General features: G+C 38.4%; 2 protein-coding genes across 2 annotated transcripts; both read left to right on the forward strand.

Annotated features, from left to right (window-relative positions):
• The first annotated feature begins 3,863 nt into the window (after nt 1-3,863).
• On the forward strand, nt 3,864-6,801 carry tmem70 (transmembrane protein 70). The gene is made up of 3 exons (XM_068340952.1): nt 3,864-4,076; nt 4,265-4,355; nt 5,491-6,801. The coding sequence occupies exons 1-3, from the start codon at nt 3,891-3,893 to the stop codon at nt 5,931-5,933; spliced, it is 720 nt and encodes a 239-aa protein (XP_068197053.1). The 5' UTR covers nt 3,864-3,890; the 3' UTR covers nt 5,934-6,801.
• Nucleotides 6,802-7,606: 805 nt separating this feature from the next.
• Nucleotides 7,607-19,928, forward strand: LOC137612883 (choline transporter-like protein 5-A). Its single transcript, XM_068341671.1, has 22 exons — nt 7,607-7,737; nt 9,071-9,119; nt 9,506-9,579; nt 10,189-10,273; nt 11,036-11,120; nt 11,284-11,412; nt 11,536-11,596; nt 11,822-11,918; nt 13,420-13,503; nt 13,758-13,870; nt 14,017-14,148; nt 15,013-15,112; nt 15,203-15,295; nt 15,610-15,697; nt 16,634-16,902; nt 16,995-17,089; nt 17,186-17,289; nt 17,375-17,448; nt 18,105-18,175; nt 18,283-18,371; nt 18,727-18,811; nt 19,265-19,928. The coding sequence occupies exons 1-22, from the start codon at nt 7,656-7,658 to the stop codon at nt 19,357-19,359; spliced, it is 2,154 nt and encodes a 717-aa protein (XP_068197772.1). The 5' UTR covers nt 7,607-7,655; the 3' UTR covers nt 19,360-19,928.
• The last annotated feature ends 819 nt before the right edge of the window (nt 19,929-20,747 follow it).

The raw sequence follows: 20,747 nt of genomic DNA on the forward strand, positions 1-20,747 counted from the left end.
ATGTGAGTAGATTGAGGGTGAAAAACACCTTCAGAACACTATTTATTTTCATTCCTTGACAATCTATACATCCTTTGCTGCAGGAAAATGCAAAATGTAAAAAGTGTGTGTGTTGACGTGAATGCTCTCTAGATGTTTAATCATCAATTCCTGTATATTTATAACTGTGACTATTAAACTCAATGAAAATATAACAGAAAAGTTATGTTAAAAAAACATAATCGATGTCTGAAATGCTTTGCAAAAAAAGAAAAAAACAAACTGCGTTTGGCTTTACAAATAAATAAAAGGTAAAAGAGAATTAGTGGAAAATATGACCTGAGAAATTTGTTGGTTTGGTTAACTGAAAGTAGGTCACGTATATTTCTGAGAAGATGATACTCTGACAGGGGTCAATTCAGGTTCAGATGTGTGGCTCGGGGCTTGTCACCTAATTCCAATACAGAGGTAAGTTCTTCAGGCAGAAGCACTGCTGTGCTGTGGGATCACCATAGTGTCATCAATAGTGGTCAACCTCCATATGATTATTATAAATGCAAAGCCCTAACATCCTACAGTGGAACTGATTCAGGTAAATCAAACTCCAGGACAAGGAACCATTCACAGAACATCTCAACACAGTGGATCCCAACATCCAGTTGTCAAGGGAAGACAACTTGTCTTTTTGAGATTGTGTCGTGTAGATTGGCGGGGGTGGGACCTAAGTGTAGAAGAAACCTATCCACATGTCTTTTATTTGACTTTTGAAACATCTTCTGAAGAAGTCTCTTGGATATCAGGTGAAACATCTTTAAGAAACTTTCTTAAAGTCCAGTGGATTGATTTAAACAGCTTTGGATACCCATGACCTGGATAATTGAAAATCTACACAGACATTTTCAAGCTTTTCCTGCAAGTCCAGCTGACTTTATTCAACACAGACATCTAGGTCAGGTATACGGTTTATTTTAGCTACTTCATTATTTTAATGCTTGATCACGGTTTTATCTTCATAAAATTTCTCAGTTAACTTCAGCAATAGTTAATATCAAATAGCAAAACATTCAGAGTTCAACATTAAGTGATCAAAGAACTGTTAGTGTCTCCAGGAAGAAATCTAACCCGACCAATATTGGTTCTTACTTACACCTGAGCACCAATCATCCCCAGGGGACCCACTACATCTTTTGGAGAACCCCATCATTAATTCAAAAAACATGAAATAACAGGCAAGTTGTGGGAGAGTTCTCTTACAGGTGGTCTATAGTCTACATTGCCGGTAATCATTTCTAACCTGACCTGAATTGTCTTCAGTCTCCATGTTGGTGAACATCTCCATGAACATTAATACATTGTGGGCTCATTCCTGCTCAAAATTTTGCACAGATGTGGAGAAAAGAAGGATGAAATGCTTCCTATGATTCACAAACAGGAAAGACAGACAGGCCACAAGAAGTCTGACATTAGAACAAACTGATCACTTAGTCTGAGATTTCTGAGTTATTTTTACATGTTGTGAAACCTCGATCTATGTTAATGTTACGTTATACAGATAATTCTCATTGGGTTAAATCATCTTGCCATGTTAGCATAATCAGCCCTATATATAGTCCTGAAGCCTAATTTGGACCTTTGGGTTTTTCACATCATGACCGGCACCGAAAAATTAAATGTTTCATGTATTTTTAAATTGGTGTTAATTTTGAATGTTCAACTGTTTCGAATTTGGGCTCATAGGACCTACCATTAACCTGAAGAAGAAGAATTTAGTTTGTGCAGGATGTACTGTATTTTGATACATGAAATAAATAAATCAATAAAAAAATACCAAGAGATTATTGTTTTATAACATGGCAATTCATGAGTGTGCTTTCATGACCAGCAGATGGCAATGTGGGTTTAGAAATAAAAACCTTATTTTACACACAAATTCTTATTTTGATCATTATTATATGGATAGGGGTTACGATTTGATTCAAATTGTTCCAAAGCTTCTATTACTAGTAACTGTGATATTTGTGAATGTAGGTTAATTTTAGGCTCAAGGTGCTGTAAAAAAAAAAATCTGAGAACCAGTTTAATTACAAGAGTCCAAGGCGAATCATTGCTTTCACTTAAAAAAATATTCCTGCTTAAAAAAAAAATATCCCTATTAGGGGTCAAAACTGTAGAAAGGGTTGGTATGATTCAGTCTCCAGTCAAAATTTAAATGTTTGTTTTGCTTGACCTTTTCCTGATGTTTTCCTGAGGATAATACCTTTGGAATAAGGTACAGTATACTTGTTGAGGTTTATATAATGTGTTCATTGCAAAATTCCATGTCTTGAAATTAGTTCAAAAAGGATGGATGAATGGATGGATGGATGGATGGATGGGTAGATAGATACAATAGATAGATGGACAAATAGATGCAAAGGACACCACGGTGGCCTCAGCAACAACAATGAGTCAGCCTATGGAGGAGGTGGATCACCGTCCTGTGTGTGTGACAACAATAACCACATCAGTGTTACAGCAGCATGGAGCACGTGACCAGCTTCAAATTCATGGAGATCCACCTCTCAACTGGCCTCACCTCGATGACTAACTGCTGATCTGGTCATAAAGACTCACCAGTGCCTCTTTTTGTGAGTACTCTTATGAAATAGCATGATGAACTTCCACCGTTGCACAATCAAGAGCATCCTATCAACCTGTATTACAGCCGGGTAGAAGAACTGCTCTCTGTCGGATCACGGAGAAGACGATTGTAGAATTGTAGAATATGATGAAAACCGCATATTGTTTTTAGGAGCCTGAATTTCTGTTATTTAGACACTTACAGGAAGCGTTGTCTCAGGAGAGCAAGGTTAAAAAAGACTCCTGCCATAGAGCACATGGACTGTTAACCCTCCTCCACTCTCTTGCAGTCACATACAACATGAATGCGGTTCATGTTCTGAAGACAAGCAAAAATATCATGATTGAGGATCCAGAGGTCCAAGAATCTGTACAGTGCAAAACTCTGATAATCCTGGACTGTAAACAGATGAAAAGGAACTCTGGACCATCTAGACTGGTAAACATAATTACATATTACTTTGCCATAGTATATAGTGCCTCTTTTTACGTATGATAGCCATATAATATTTTCTTCATTTTATCACATTTTTTTAATTAAGTAAAATAATAACAAGGACGATCATACATTTATAGCTCATTTCATTGTCTCTGGAGTCCACCTGGTACAGCACTGAGTTTTTGGAATAAACTCTTATTACTCCAAAGACAATAACACATCAAAATCAATGTCAGCAATTAATGGCATCATCCCAAAATTTTCACTTTGCACATCTGTTTTGAAAATTATTGCATATTAACTTTGGATCCATTGTGAGCATTTACAAATTTGACTGATCTGATGCAGGACTTAAAGCAGCTAATACAGTTATTTTAAAACCAATTATACATGCAGGTCTTTGTAATACAGTAGTATCTGATGGTCAATGGTGTTCCTCAGCCTCCTCAGGAGATAGAATCAGTTCATACTCATACTATACTCAGCCTCACTTTTGGTCTTCCAGTTCAGTTTGTTGTTGAGGTCCACTCCCAGGTATCTGTGGTCCTCTGCCTCGGAATACACGGTGGGTTTGTGGGTGTTCTGGAGGTCAGAAGTGAACAAAGTCGAACACGAAGGCAACAGAACAGTCCTTATATCTTTTTATGGTGAATGCATTTTTAAAAAATAAATGGATAAACAGAAATCAAATGCCTTTTCCTGCGTTAAGCCATTGTTCCGTGTTGTTCAGGTTGTGGTGTAGCCTCCGAAGCAGCAGGTGGCGGTATTGCTTTTCAAAGCTGACCGCCTCATGACCCAGGAAGGAAATAGAGCGGAAGTGTTTCATGCCGGGCAGGTTAGGGCGCTTGTCAAAATGATAAAGACGCTAACTCTGTTTTCTAATAATAGTTTGCCTAGATTACGACCTTTTATTGCCTCCCTATCGGTCAGTAACACACACAATGTGGTCGTGCGTTGTAAAGCGTCTTTTACCGGAGCAGCGACGAGGATCCAGCCGACGTTAGACGCCCGAAGGTCGTTACTCAACTTGAACTACAAGGTATTATACTTCCAATATGTTATTGTTGTATAGGATGTCTCGGAACTGTGGATAAACATTACTGGGAATGTTCCAAATAATATTTTTATTTTATTTTATTCGAGGCTTAGCTAAACTTGCTTAAATTACCGGGTGAATGCATTATTGCCGTGTGTGTTTAACTTTTTATTTTCCTTTGTTTGGTGCAGTGGACATGTCCATCCATCCGCTGCGTCTCCGCCAACCATTCTGAGAATGGCAATCTTATTTACACTGGCAACTTGGGGCGTGCTGTCCGAGGTGAGTTACATTCATCGTTTTATATCTGAAGGAATAGTTCATGGGCTGCTTCTAAAAATCACCAGTTTTGTGTCATACAAAGAGTTGCATGTGTTGGCAAGTTGACACACGTCCATGGGATAACCGATGCAGAGCCCCAATTTGAGGAAATGGAGATCTAGTGCTACCATTCGCTTCCAAATTAACCATCCAAGGTTGAAAGCTAAACTGACTGAATATGAGGACAGGGAGAGATTTCTGAATCTAAGCATTTGTGGCTTATCAGAGCATTCTTCAAACAAAGATGCAACATCCTTGTTGAAGAAAGGACTCCCATACGTCCTTCAGACAGACTCTCAGGAGGGTCTGGACCTGGAGCATGGAAACGGGACAACTTCTAGGTCTTTCTAGACTTTTTGTGGAATGCTTTTTGAAATTCCAACCCAAACAGAGGCTGAGGCAACTTGCCATGGAGAGTGAGGAAATGTGTTTGCAGAATACCCAAATGGCTTTAGCCAGGATTTTTCAAGGATAATAATATTGTAAAAATAAGTGCAATACATTATAAAAACATAGAAAGGGTTGGATTTTAACTCCAGCAAGGGCAGTTTCATTTAAATCCAATCAAACATGCAATATCAGTTAATAAGAAAATATGTTTTCACAGCACCGCACTGGCACCTTTTCTGCTGACATTTACTGTTAAGTCATGCAAAAATGTACGTCTGCTTTGTGAAGGAAAATCAATTTACCGTCCCTGTTACATGATGGGTGAAATGATATCGACCTCAGAAAATGTTGCGTTTTTTCTCTGATAAGATATTTTTTAGTTGATTTTTCCTTTTCTATGAATTAGCTGCTAACTGCTACTAGATGCTCTCAAAGTTGCCCGTTTTTAAGCCACCGTTATACGATGTCATCGAAACATCTCAGTTCTAATCTGCCTTTCCATCTCGGGATTGCACAGCACATAACTCAACTGTAACTTGTAGAACTGTGACTGAAAATAAATGACTAAATAAACATGCATTTTGTGTTATTTCATCAAACTGCATATTGGAGTTTTACTGTTTACTGAATAATGCAGCAACTTCATGTTGATGAAGATGTACACAAACTTTTTCTAACCTGTCTCTTGAATCCTGTCTTTCCTCAGGGGTGAAGCTGCTCTCCCTCAGCAGCAGTGCCATTAGCCTGGTGCTCATGTCAAAAGTTGTCCTGTTGACCGATTTCGAAAGTCAGGCCCTACAGATTATTTTTATGGGTGTAGCAAGCTTCTTCTGCTTCCTCATTCCTATCTTCCTACACCTTGTCACCAAGGGCTACATTGTCCGTCTGTACCACAACCCGGACAGCGACAACTACACCGCCATCACATACAGCCTGTTCCTCATTGAGAAAAAGACCATGTTCCACCAGAGCCAAGTCAGGATTCCACCCGTCTCCAAGATGTTCACCACCTTCTATGGTGGCCGCTTGGGGCTACTGGTCAACCCAGACCTGTTCCCCCTCCCACATGACTACAACCACCTGATGGGCTACGATAAGCCCTTCACGTTCGACCAAGGCAGCATTAACAGACCTGATCAACAGGAGTGAGGTAGTGTTAGATGGCTCATACCAACAAATCCAAACTGTGCTCTATGTTCATGAGATATAAATAAATTTAAACTAAATTTCCTGATTTCTTTTTTGGCCAGTATTCCACCATGAGGATACATTATTCCTACACTATCATCAGTAAAATCAAATCCTTTTTTTACTTTTCAAACACAAAGCAGATCCCAATTTTATTTCAGTTATTTTCAACCATTCACAATTTCCTCAGACAAAAGGGCAGTATGATTTGTTAGCAGTAGTGCTCAAAAAACATCTTAACATATTTGGATTATTTTCTGGAAAGGTAGAATATGACCCAAAGAATAATCCTAATATTTTAATGATGATTGAAATCATCTTCCAGGCCTAGAATTCAAAGAAATCAATTTTGGACATTGTGGGACAGATGACTAGATTTGTGTAACTTCATAAAGACCATCAATGATTGTACAAAAAATAATGTCACTATCAGAGTCTGATGTGAAGTTGTATTCTGGATCTGGTGTTCCAGGGTGTTTGAATGTATAGGATCGCACAGTTTACGACTATGAGATAAATAACATAGATCCAGACTGACCTGAGATAGATATACTTTATCCCAAACTGGGAAATTTAGGAAATTTAGATCAGATTGTAAATGATTTTGTGAGGTGTCTCATTTATCTTGTTCTTGATCTAGATCCTAAGAGAAAAAAAAAAGCAAACGGACAAAGAATGACACCAATATGATCCTGACCCTAGGGGAAGGGTCTCACGGTCCACATTGTATACAATGTGGATTAGTTGATCAAGAAAATTTATGAGCTGTTGAGATTTTTTTGTTCACTGAATGACTCACTTGATGTTGCTTTTTCATAAATGTTATTTAACTTGCAAAACTGTTTTCAGTCTCTTTTTTTCGTTAATAAACAAAAAGGGGTTTTTTTTGTCTTAAGTTGTTTGACAAAAGAAGCCAAAGTAGACAAATGTTAAATATGTTCACAGGGTTGCTCCTCCCCAAATTCTCCTTAATAAGTAAAAAGGATTTTAAAGCTAACATTTTCCATGAGTATTCAATAAAATTAAACTGTTAACCATGTGAACCGAATTGAAGTGAAACTGAATGTACAAACCATAAAGAGACTTGCCCGTGGCCAGGTGGGATAGGATCCAGCTGACCTCTGACCCCAAGAAGGATAAAAAAAATAAGTATTTTTTAAATCATGAGACAATAAACAACAGGCCTAGAAGGTTTTTTTTTAGGTTAATGGTAGATCCTGACAACCTAAATTCCGACAAGATGATCATTCATATATATCACAAACTTCAGACACGAAATATTTAAATTTCTGTGCCGGCTACCATGTGTGAAATACATCGAGTGTGAAAAATAATTTCCCTATTGATGGAAAGGAACTTTTTCTTATTTTTTACTCTTCACGAGGTCCTTCACTAATCGCACATCCTTGGTGTGTATATAGTACGTATAATGTGTATGTAAGTATTTATATATTAATATAGTTTCTCAGTATCTGGCAGTTAAGCAATCTTAAAAAGTGTGAGAATTTAAGATTCACCACGTTTCCAGTTCTGGAGGGTCGTAAGATCCACGTAGGCGTCATTATGAAGCACAAAAGCGCATCGTGAGACAGGAGGAGGTCTGGTCTTAGAGGATTTCGTTATTAGAGAATTACGCGTCAGTCCCGTCCTAGTCCGTTGTGCCACTGAAGAACCGCAGCAGCCATGGAGACGCGTCGTTACGCGCCGAGGAGCGCAGCCGCCGTTCAGAGCCGCCTGCAGACGGCAGCTCCAGCCGGCCTCTACGGTGAGTACCGGACCGGTGGACAAGTGTAAACGGACGCCTGAAAACCACGTGTATTTCTAAGGAAATAAACAAAACACAACTACAACTTATGTGACTCAGCTCAGTGCGGGGGTCAAAGCGGGGTCACAGTGCGCTGACCTCAGGAATATGAAATCCTCCGGGTTTTTTTCCTTATTTCTGTTCATTTCTGTTGTGATCAACAGAAGTCAGTACCGTGGACTTATTATTCTGCTCAGCAACAGGATAAAGATTAGCAGAGCATTAGCCTACTGTTCAGCTACAGTGGCTTTATTTTAACCAGGATGTCTGTCACTAGCTTCACTAATAACTCTTTCACTCAAACTTTATTTAAGTGAAAGATTAGATTTCAACACATCAATCTCTAATTCGTTGTATTTATTAAAATAAATATTATTTTCATTATATGGTCTCCAGATTTCCACTCTTATTATACTAAGGGTGCTCACATTTTTTCAGCATTTGAGCTGCTTATAAAATGACCAAATCAAATTTATCTACCGGCTACAAAAGTGCAGAACTATGTATACTGTATGTACATTTTTTTTTGTCATTTCCTGATTCCTCTGATGATTTGCACTGAATGGAATCAGCCAGGGGTGCATGGTCCAGAGAGTGGCTGCTGACGGCCACCCTCAAGCACACTTTCAAATGATCATCATTCATGGTGGAATGGTTTTTGAACCTGATAATCTTAATACAGGAAAAGGCTGACTCACAAAAATAAGTGAATCCGAATAATGCTGTCAAGGAGGCAGCACAGTTCCTCCTGTTGGGGCTCTTTTTCTCTGTCAGTACCAGAACTGTCCATGAGCGCTGGACTTCAGCTGAATGTCAGCTTGCAGTTTCAAAGTCTCATCTTCAACTCCAGGAGAATTCAAGTGAAACAGTGCAGCCAATAGTGTAGTACCAACATTTGAACTCTAAAGTACCTGGCTCAGCTAAGACCCAAATCTTCTTGACTGACATGGAGTTGACTAATTGTGTCATAACTTTGTCATTATGGTATATGTCACCATCTCCATATGCCTCCTCCATTTATCTACTTTAAAGAAGATAACCCACTTAAAGTAGGAATTGCTTGACCATGTATCTTGTCAGCACCTCTCCTGTACCATCCCACCCTCCCTCAGGCCCAATTCAACTGAATCATGTTTCAGTTCTGCTGCTGCCTTTCGGTAACACAATCTAAGATTAATTTGATAAGAAGGAGATAATGTTAATATATTTCTCAAAAAAGGATAAAATAACACATTTTTCCTAAAACTGTCAATGATGACAACATTTCCTTTGTTTTGTTTTTTGGTTCTTTCAGGAGAAAAACACAAGTTTGACCCTTTTTTCAGAGGTCCAGTACTCAGAAGGTAATATTGAATACTCAACTCTTCTGAGGTTACCTGCTCTCCTAAGAGCACTTATCTCTCTCCTCATTTCTCTCCTCCTTTCATCTCTCTATTTCTTCTCTCATTATAACCACAGCTCTGTACTTGTATACTGTGGGTAGTTGACAACTGGAAGGTAGTATTTTTATTTACACAGGTCTCAGTTGCATCATGGCTTGATTGTGTCTCTTAAATGATTGAAATGAATGTTAATGTAATGCAAAGTTACTTATCTGAATATAGTCTTTCCTAAATTATGCCCATGCTAGGCTTACCAGTTCCTGTGTCTTCATTTTGTATTTTAAATTACAGTGGTCCCTAATTATAACATGCTGTTTATTACAAATTGTTATTTTCTGTGGCTTTAGGAGCTGCACTGATGTCATCTGTTGTTGGATTTTTGTCATCGTCATCATCTCATACATAGCTCTTGGAATAGTGGGTGAGTGTATGAGCATACATACGGCCTCACAGCAGCACAAAGGGGTGTTGTGCTAGTGAACCCTCGTCCTAGTGTCCTTGTGCTTGTTCCACATGGAAGCACAGACTAATCGATCTGGTTTACACCAATGCCAAAGAGGCATACAAAATCAGATCACTCCTCCCATTAGGTAGATTGGATCAAAATCAAGTGGATCCGCATCTCACCTACATGAAGAGGCTGCCAGTTACAGCATCAGGGACGGTCCACAGAAGCTGAGGAAATGCTTAAAGAAAAACAGAAAAACAGACACCCAGTCACACTCAAACTATAAGGACAATATATAGTGTCCTGTTCACCTGAGGTGCATGTGTTTGGTGATGTTAGGAAGCTGGAAAACCCACTTTCACCTTGCTATCAAGTCCCCTTTTTTCAGTTTCTCATGGATTTTAGGGACATCTTTATTTCATATGTTTACAGTCTGATGATAAATGTAAAACTTATTTTTTATTCTATTTCATGGGAGTTTCAAACCAGGTCTGAACATAGTCTTCAACATGTTTAACTAATTTTGAAACATATTCCTGTTTCTTTGTTGAATGGTATTTCTGTCTCTCTGTGTTTGTCCAGCCTTGAGACTTGGGGACCCTAAGAAGGTGCTCCATCCGACAGACAGCTATGGACAGTTCTGTGGCCAGAAGGGAACGTCCAATGCGTAAGTTGTTCTTGTCACATTCAAACAACAGTGTTGCTCTAGCAATTACCACAGCAGCCATGAGAACACTTGTACCAACATCTACCATGAGAACATACGTACCAACCGCCGATCTTGGGTCGTCCAATGTTCCCAAGATCGGCAGTTCGACATTAAACTTCAATAGAAAAAACTTTATGGTTTAGACCATTTCTGTTGTCAGACTGAAAAATGGTCAATGATATTACAGTATTTATAACATTAAGTTCCACTAACAATATAATACTGGTCTACTGTAAATGTGTGCACCCTAATGGGAATGAACATCAATGATATTAAACTGAATTATATAATAAAAACCAAATACATTTTCAAATGTGAGTGATGGTCCACTGTGTTTGCATGACATAAATCTTGCAAATCTTGAATTTGAATAGCCTTTTCCCCCAAAATAAATTACTAAACTGGTTACTAAAAATCTGTATTTTTTATTCACTCAGGTATTTTTTGTCTAGTATTAAATTATTTTTTTTAACAATCTGAATACACAACAAGTGAAGAAATCCAGTAGGTCATAAGTGTTTTATCACATGACTGTTCTGTCAGATATGTTGGTGTTTGCCAGCCTAACCTTTTCAACCCACATCATATTTTTCTGTTATTTATTTAAAGTAAGAGTTAATCGAGTATTTGTAATAGCTTTTTCTTCCTCTCAGCATTCAGGCTTTTTTGGATGTGTCTTTTCAAATAAGAATTCATATTTAACCTCAATATGTTTTCCAGGAAGAAACCCACCCTGTTCTATTTCAACATGATGAAGTGTACCAGTCCAGCTACACTCATCAACCTACAGTGTCCCACAATTCAGGTAATCATTTTTACTATTGTTCCCAGGCATTTGTTAGAATAATGTTCAGTGCTCACTATGCTACATATGTGTGCACTCTTGTTGATAAAACATCTAATCACATGCATGTCCAGAACAGTAGAAAATCAATGACCAAACCTGTGTCTGTGTCCATTTCCACCAGATGTGTGTGTCTCAGTGTCCTGACAGGTTTGCCACCTACAGTGAAATGCAGCTTCAATACAAACTGAGCAGGAGTTACTGGGAGTATTACAGGCAGTTCTGTAAACCTGGCTTCAACAACCCTGACAAGGTCCCAGAAGTGATTCATATTTAGTATGTAGTTAGGGTGGAGTCAGAGTCAGATTCAACACACAAATTAAACCATATGTAAAAAGGTTTGGTTTGGTGCTCTAACCTTTTTATCTCTCTCTAGTCGGTGCCTCAGGTTTTACGAGATCAAGACTGTCCCTCCATGATAGTCCCTAGCAAACCATGTAAGGATGGGAAAACTGTCACCATCTTTTATTCACTGTTTAAATGTTAAATGTTCATTCAAGCCTTTATGCTCATGTTTTTCTGGTGTTGATCATCATACTGTTGTGATGTAAAAACCATTTCACGAGAAAAATGTGAGCAGTTTTTATTTTAAGAGTAAGTATGGATTTACATAAGTGCTAGCAGAGTCCTGTCATTTTATATATGCTGTGTTTGTGTCTCAGTTCTCCAGAGATGTCTACCTGACCTCTCCTCTATGAAGGGGACGGTGACTGTAGCTCACAACACCACCTTTAAAGCAGAGTTCCAACATGTTGCCAAGTACTGTATCATCTTCTTTATACACTTCTTTCCCTGTCTATATGATTCTGGGAGGGAACCTACCCCTGAACCTAATCCTAACTCTAACCATAGCAGAAGAGGGAAGGAATTCCCCAAAGGAAATTCCATAGTATTGGAATTTTGAATGTTGCTCTCTTTCTCTCTCCACAAACAATCGCATTCATAGTCAATTAATTTATTCAAAATGTCCTTCCACTATCTATATTGACATTCACTTGTCAACTTATTTTGACATTATGTAAAAAAACAAAAATAACACAACATAAAGGTATTTTAGCTCCAACACGTGGGCTTTTTTGCCCTATCTCCTCTCACTTTCTACTTCTTTTTCTCTCAACCTAAGGCAAATGTTAGTGCAAAAAATTTATTTCAGAAAAGAAATAATGTCAACGTAATTATCCATTGGGATGTAGCAAATGCAGTCGTAGGGTAACATAGCCAACATAATTTTAAAGTAGCCCTCACTTGAATAAAATGCCAAGCATTTGTGGCAAGTAAACGAGTGAAAGAAGAGGCTGTTAATAATACCCAGTACTGGCCTTTTATCACAACAAACCCAATGAAGTGCATCAACCAGCAACTGCCAAATCACATTTGGGTGCGATAGCAAAATAGCCTTATGTCAGTCTGCGTGTTTTTAATGCATTGATATTTTTTCGAACAGATCTTTAGTTTTATGTGGAGTAAAAACAAAATGTCCTTTTTTTGTTTGTGTGTGTAGGCAGTTAAGGAACAGACCAACAGGCAAACTCTAAGAAACAAACAAAATTTCATAAAGGGCCAAGAAACCTGAAGGGTTTGTGACAATCTGGCAAAAAAACTGAGATTTGAGCCGAGTTTAAGTTAGTAGCGCTTGATTAGAGACGGGAAGCAGGTGGATGTGGCAGCACAGGTGACAGGAATGAGTGGATTGAATGAGAACAACACACACACATACCCACACACGCACGCACGCGCATGCATGCACGCACACACACACACACACACACACTGATCATCTGAAAATTTATGAAAGCACAAACTTTTAGAAAATTGAGGCGGTTATTTCAACATGTTAAGTTTTAAAGTAAATGGATAATAAAAGGAAATTCTGTTATCCCCTGTAGCTCTTTTAGCGTAACTGGGTAGTTTGGGGAGTTCTGGTTGTCCTCTGTGGTTGATTTTAACCAGTGTAGTTTATCCTGTTTGGTGTTGGAGAAGTCGACTGCCCAAAAGTTGAATTTGCCTTAGTTTTTCTAAGGTAGAGGTCACCAACTGTTTTGAAAGTATTTTGAGTTGCTTCTGGGGTACTGAGTGATATGAAGAGCTCTTTGCTTGATAGATACTTCCTGATTAACATTAAGTTGCTTGGTTCACCTTTAATAAAAATATTATTATCAATAACAACTATAAATTTATAACACATTTTTACTTTCTGAAGATTGGAGGTTTGATCTCCAATTCTTGCAGCCAACTTGTCTGGTCTGTGTTTCCTCTGTAGGAGTATGGTCAGACTGCTGGACACCAAGCAGCTGGGCATGAAGATAGCAGAGGACTATACCAAATCATGGACCTGGATACTCATGTAATTAGTTCTTAATGCTGTTTGAGTAATTTATCACAGACAGCCAGATTAATTCATTGATTTATCTTATTTCTAGATAATCCTTGAAATGTCTTTTCCCTATGCTACAATAGATGTCTTTTGTCCTATTACCACTATCATGTCATCTATTTATTTTAAGCAGTAACTGGCCCTCATACAGGTTATAAACCTGATGAAGAACATTACCATTGTAAAGAAATGATGTTTTGAAATGTTTTTCCACTGTGTTCCAGAGGTCTGCTGTTTTCCTTGACTGTTACTTTGTTCTTCATCCTACTGCTGAGATTCACCGCTGCATTGATGTTATGGATTCCAATGATTGCCATCATGCTGCTGCTGGCATATGGTGTGTAGTCGCTGCTGAACCTTATTATCCTCAAAGTGATCATAGAAACACAGTGTTTGACCTCCTGTTAGCTTATTCCAATCTTCAAGGATTGCAGTGACCCTGTGAAAGAGAATGTTGATGCTCATGCTTGTTTATGCACACAGGTGTGCTGTACTGTTCCGTGATGTTGTCTCAGCTCAGACACAGACCAGGCGCTGATGTCTCCATTGTAGAAGTTGGCCTGCAGACAGACCTGGAGGTCTACCTACAGCTCAGACAGACGTGGATCGTACTGTGTATGTCTGTTTGTTGGATTTCAAAGCATTGCACCATTGAAGTTGGACCAGTTCATTCCTCATCACTGGGGCAGCTACCTCCTGCTGGCTCATGATAACAATACACTAACAACACCTGACCATGCAATACTTGAAGGGCAATTGCCCTCTATGCTGCATGTCTACTTTATGCCAGGAAGAAAATATCTCCCTAGACATTATTCATGTACTATTTTCAAAATACATTTATACTCCTGTAATTGACTAAATAGAGAATAGTCTCCAATAAAATTAATCCCTAATGATGATGAATGTGATTCAAAATGTAAATCTTTATTGAACCATTCAAAGTGTGGTAAGGATCAATCATTGCTTTGGCCCTCTCTCTGACTGAGCTCCTCTTCAGACTTAATGTAACATCAGTGGAGTCTACAGTGGAGGGAATACATCAGACAAAATCAACAATGACAGCAACATAATTTAATTATATTGTGAAACAAATGAGGATGGAATGATCAATTTATCCAACAGTTGCTGGGGTGACAAGGGACATAAAATGTGTTCATGTGTGAAGTGTTTTTCACAGAACATGAATAAGAAATTCATATTAGGTGAAGAAGAATATATTCCATAATTGTCCTTTGGGAACAGTGTAAATAGATGTTATAGGTCTCAGTAAATGTAAAGCTTCTAATGTAAAGGGTTTTTTAGATGGGTGTAAATGAATGAATCAGTTCTTTGTCATGCACATCAACAGTTCTGCATGTCAACAAACTAATGATAAATAATTTCTTATAATAGGGAGCTGGAATCATTTAAACCCAGATAGAAATCTCTGTGTGGTAAACCACAAACTAATGTGGCCAATCTTTTTATGTTTCTCAGTGGTGATTCTGGGAGTGACAGAAGCTGCGATCTTCTTCATATTGATTTTCTTAAGGAAAAGAGTCAAAGTGGCCATCGCCCTGCTCACAGAAACTAGCAGGTATGAACCCTAAAGTTAAATATCACATGAATTAGACATGATAAATGTGAATGTCATTTGAACATCATTATGTTTGTTCCTCTGTTGAAGAGCCATAGGTCACATCATGCCCACACTCTTCTTTCCAGTCATCACCTTCTTCTCTGTAGCTGTTTGCTTTTCCTACTGGGCGATTACTGCAGTGTATCCTTCAAACTAGCAAACAAGCAGCCAGGAAAAACAGAAATAAGAATATTTACATCTGATTTGATGAGTTATTGTATAAGTTTTATGAAGTAAAAGTCAAGATATTAATTGCAACTTCAGTTTGCACTGTTTGTTCCTTTCTTTACTACAAGTTTTTGTCATGAAAAATTGTCACAATGATTTAAGTTCATATTCTTGAAATTTCTCATTTGTTATCTCATACATACCAGAATATAAAAATATGATATTCTATTTTATTATCTTTCTAACCTGCTTGTTAGATGTGTCTTTAACCAGCTTTGTGACATCAGGTACCTGGCATCCTCCTCTGAACCTGTTTACAAGGTGGTGGCCCCTGATATGAGCTGCCCCTATGCCAACAGCACCTGCAAGCCTGAAGTACAGCACTTTGTCTTCAATATGGGGTTTTTGTTTTTCTATTTCATGAGGTCATGATTTATAGATTATACTAGGTGGTAGTAGGAATATTTCTAAATAATGTGGATCCAAGTGTAAATTACGGCATTTCCTATTGCCACTGGTGTGTGTTATGGCTATAGTAGATAGATAGATAGATAGATAGATAGATAGATAGATAGATAGATAGATAGATAGATAGATAGATAGATAGATAGATAGATAGATAGATAGATAGATAGATAGATAGATAGATAGATAGATAGATAGATAGATAGATAGATAGATAGATAGATAGATAGATAGATAGATAGATAGATAGATAGATAGATAGATAGATAGATAGATAGATAGATAGATAGATAGATAGATAGATAGATAGATAGATAGATAGATAGATAGATAGATAGATAGATAGATAGATAGATAGATAGATAGATAGATAGATAGATAGACAGACAGACAGACTTAATTTATCCCAAACTGGGAAATTTAGGAATTTAGTCAACACCAAAATGACCAACTTCCTGTTGGGTTTAGAGTTTTTTTGTGGATGAAGTGACTTATACAGTATATGTTTATCTAATTTGGTACCTGAATGTTGTACCAGTTGCCTGGCTGTGTTTCGGTGGTGCTAGACATAAGGTATCACAGAAGGAACACGTTGCATTTCACATGAAATGCAGAGACAGAAGTAACTTCATTGACTTGTTGAATGAAAATGCAGAATTAGGAGCACGAGGAAAAGTTAGGAGAAAATAAAACCATTAAAAGTAGGTCAAAACAGAAAATAATTTAGAAATCAAAATGCTGACAGGGAAGAACTGCAAACAAAGTAAGATATACACGCTACACACAACAGGAGATACACACAGAGAGAGAGTATATAATCTGTTGTCTTTATTGTCTCTGTGTCAGCTCTTCAACAGAACATCCATCACCACATCAGAGCTGTGTGAAGGCGCCCAGTGTTTGTTTGCCTTCTATGGAGGGGAGACGTCCTACCACCGCTTCCTGTTCACGCTGCAGCTGTCCAACCTGCTGGTCTTCCTCTGGCTGATACACTTCTGCTTTGCCCTTGAGCAGTGCACCCTGGCTGGGACATTTGCCAGCTATTACTGGGCCAAGAGGAAGCCCCAGGATATCCCACCATATCCACTTTATTCATCATTCAGCAGGGCTCTCAGGTCAGGACATTAGCAAAATGTCAAGCCTGGAAATCTCTCATCCAGAGTTAACGTTGAGACGTGATACAAGTTCTGCCTCCGTCTGGATTCAGGTACCACACAGGGTCTTTAGCGTTTGGGGCTCTGATTCTCTCAGTCATCCAGCTGATCCGGATTGTGCTGGAGTACCTGAGACGGAAAATATATGGTTTTTAACACACACACACACAATTCCTCACTAATACTATAGTAAAAAAAGCTCAATCATGATGACTATGCTGACGCCACACTGTTCTATATGTAGGTATGAACAATAGCCTGAGCAGGTTCATACTGGCCTGTCTGCAGTGCTGCTTCTGGTGTTCAGACAAATGCGCTTGTCACATGACTCGTCACGTTTACATCATGGTGAGTTGGTTAAAGTTCTGCATTTTGCATGAGCAGAATAAACACTGGACATAAAGTGGTAACTGTTTTCTTTGCTCTCCACTAGCTGGCAATCTATGGAAAGAACTTCTGCAGCTCAGCCAGAGACGCTTTCCACCTGCTGATGAGGAATGTGATCAGGTAAGAAGGTTCAGTGTGAGTCTTTTAGAAAAAAGTAAAGCCCTTTACTCCAGGGGCAACACCTCGAGAAAGAGCATTACTGGCCCAAAGTTAGAATATTGTAATTCTATCAATGTTCTTCTGATTCTGTCCACACTCACATGCCTTCAGTTACTACAAAATGTTGCTACTTGCTTTTTGGCAAACAATTATGATATGGATATATGATGCCTATTTTATCATCATTACATTGTCTTTCAGTTCCTTTGAGATTTTAAACTTTTTATGTTCATTTTGAAACGAATAAATGGCCTAGCCCCTGGTTATTTATCAAAGATTTTAACACAGCATGGCAGGGCCCTGTGGGCATCTGACAAACTTTTTTTAAAGGTCCTACACATTGTGGGGTGAGACTAGGTGCTCCCTAGCATTGGAACAAATCACCTCCTGACAGGTGCACTCTCACTAAGACATATACATGTATCTGTTCATTTACACCAGGGTTTAAAGAGCAGAGGAAGTATGACTTGTTGTATCGTCTACCGTTTAAAATTTAATCAAATACAATTTGAGTGGCAGAAAATACAGAGGATATGAGGAAATACCTTCAAATTAAAAGTCCTCACTCTTAACCTCTGTTATTATGACTAGCTTACCTAATCTTTCTCACTCTGTAGGGTTGCAGTTCTGGATAGAGTGACAGACTTTCTGTTGTTTCTGAGCAAAGTACTGATTGCAGGAGGAGTGGGTGAGTTGAAATGGATTTACATTGTCCAATTGAGACTTTACCTGCTATATTATTTATCACCTTTGATAAAACAAGAATGCATCAGATAATGCATACGTGTGTTTCAGGTGTGGCTGCTTTCTTCTCCCTTAACAACAAGATCTACATTATTCAGGAGGAGGTGCCAAGTTTCAACTTCTACTGGGTCCCCCTGCTGGTTAGGCTCGCACACAAGCACACTAAGCACAGTTTCACATAAACAATTAAAAGATTTTTTTAGCTAATCCCTAATTAGACATTACCAGTAGTATTCTGAACATTTATTGCGTTTTTTATTCATGAACTGACAGCACAAACCTGTATCAAAAATTAGAGAAACATCGATCAGTCATAACAAAAAATGTATAATTTGCCAGCGATCCAGAGAAATTTGACATTTGAAAAAGACATTTAAAAACATTTTTAGGTTCCAATTTTTTTCCATCTAGAAGCGCATTTTCTCACAAATAATAAGAACTCTGATTTTGGCAGTTACACTTCAGTTTTTCTAACCTCTGGTTTCTCCACATCAGACAGTGGTGATTGGTGCCTACGGGATTGCTCATGCTTTCTTCAGCGTCTATTCTGTTTGCGTTGATACACTCTTCCTTTGTTTCTGTAAGTATGGGATCGATTTTATTTTCTAATCTGGTTTGGTTAAATTTGGTTTGGTTACCCAAAAGTATCATTGTCCTATCACCTTTTGTGCGAATCCATCCAGGAATTTTGTGCATAATCCTTATAACAAACAAACAAACAAACAATCAGGTAAGCAAATAAACAGGCAGTCAATGTCAACAAATGTGTTATAACATTGGCATTGGATGACATAGGTCGACTCATGCAGGCAACGTGGGTGTCAGTGGTGGGCTGTGCTACTCAGTCCATTTCCTGTTTACATGTTTTCTCAGCGATGCCCTAGAGACACGTCATTCCAGATATTACAGAGTGTCTGTGGTCTTTGCTCCTTCTTCACATGCTATCCTTTGCCCTCTACTCCCCAAACACACTGCATGATCTAAACATTTTCCTCTCACACTTTCACCAATCCATCCATCCATCTGTCCAAAGGTGATGACCTGGAGAGGAATGATGGGAGATCAGAAAAAGCTTTCATGTCCAAAGGATTGCTCAAAATTCTGGGAAAATCCAGTGTAAAGCATTAATATCTCATCTGCTGCCTCAGAACGAGGGAAGTTTAACTACAGTCTCAGTCGACACCTTGATTTTTTTTTTGGAGATTAGTAATCTTCCTCCTCAGCTACGCTAATATTGAAATATTGTTTTAATATTCTTGACATAATACACTTTAGCAAATTATGCTAAAGAGATGTATTTACACACATTGTATGTTTACCCACTACCAGAACATTATGTAGGCAGATTTGGAATGTGAATACAACAGTCTGTTAAGATTAAGATGATCCCTTTCAGTGTAAACCCTGGAACTGTTTTCTTCTGCCTGACATATGCCCTGTTCATTTTGTATTTGTAATTTTCTTTTTTCAATTTTGTATTTGTAAAGCTGTTGCATTTTCATCTGTCTTTATTCATGAATTAAAACTCAATTCAATTCTCAATGAATCTGGTTTAACTCATCTGCAAAGTTAGAGTCAGGCTTACCAAACTTAAAAAGCCCATTTTTTGAATGGAATTCCTAGATTCATTGCCCTAGGCAAACCAAGAATTATTTTATCTTCGAGGGCTTTTTTTTAGCCCACTTTTCCCACCAACTTTTGAGCAATCTATATTGATTTGTGTTTTCCTTAGTAAAAAGCCAGCTTTTTTACAAATTAATGCATTCATACAGAATTTTCTGACCCAGGGTTTGTTATTCGAGTATAGTAGGGATTGTCTTCCGGGAATACACACATTTTCACAGAAGCTGACATAACACAGTAGAAGTCACTTGATCCAAATCAGCACAAACAGCCTCAAGGACTTCCCAGTCATTTCTGTAACAACATCCCTCTGTCCACACAGCAAATATTTCTCTCTCTTAAGGAATGGATGAAAACACAGCTGTGGTCTGAAGAGCCTAATGGCTCCAATGCACACAATTTATAAGACGCTTCATGGTACCACAGCACCAAGACTTCACCATACCTTATTGGGCACAGTGATAAGCAGCAAGAATTGAGACCTCCTAGTGTAAAATGTAAGTCATCAGGGGAAATGCCGAGCAAATTACACACGAGACTGACAAACGTTTATGTTGCATGTCATCATGTTGGCCCTTTTAGCGGAATGTACACCACTATCATAAAAAAATATGTAATTTCTGGCAGCATATATTTAAAAAATCCTGCAAAGGCTTGTCCTTATTATGATGTTCTGGTACAAGTGTGGATTTAAATACAAGCACATACAACTCTCCTCTCAGGCATGGCTTCCTCCCTCTTACCACTCTCTGCTGCTGTGAATTTTCTGCCTTATGCCTGCAGATGTGGGACACCAGCAGGTGAAGCACCAGCAGCTGCCACTTCAAATAGGAAAGTCATAACAACACCGGAGCCTGTAGGGCTGTTTGTCAGTATTTGTTCGTTTGTTTGAA

The sequence above is a fragment of the Antennarius striatus genome, chromosome 18, assembly GCF_040054535.1.
Source record: "Antennarius striatus isolate MH-2024 chromosome 18, ASM4005453v1, whole genome shotgun sequence".
Taxonomy (NCBI): domain Eukaryota; kingdom Metazoa; phylum Chordata; class Actinopteri; order Lophiiformes; family Antennariidae; genus Antennarius; species Antennarius striatus.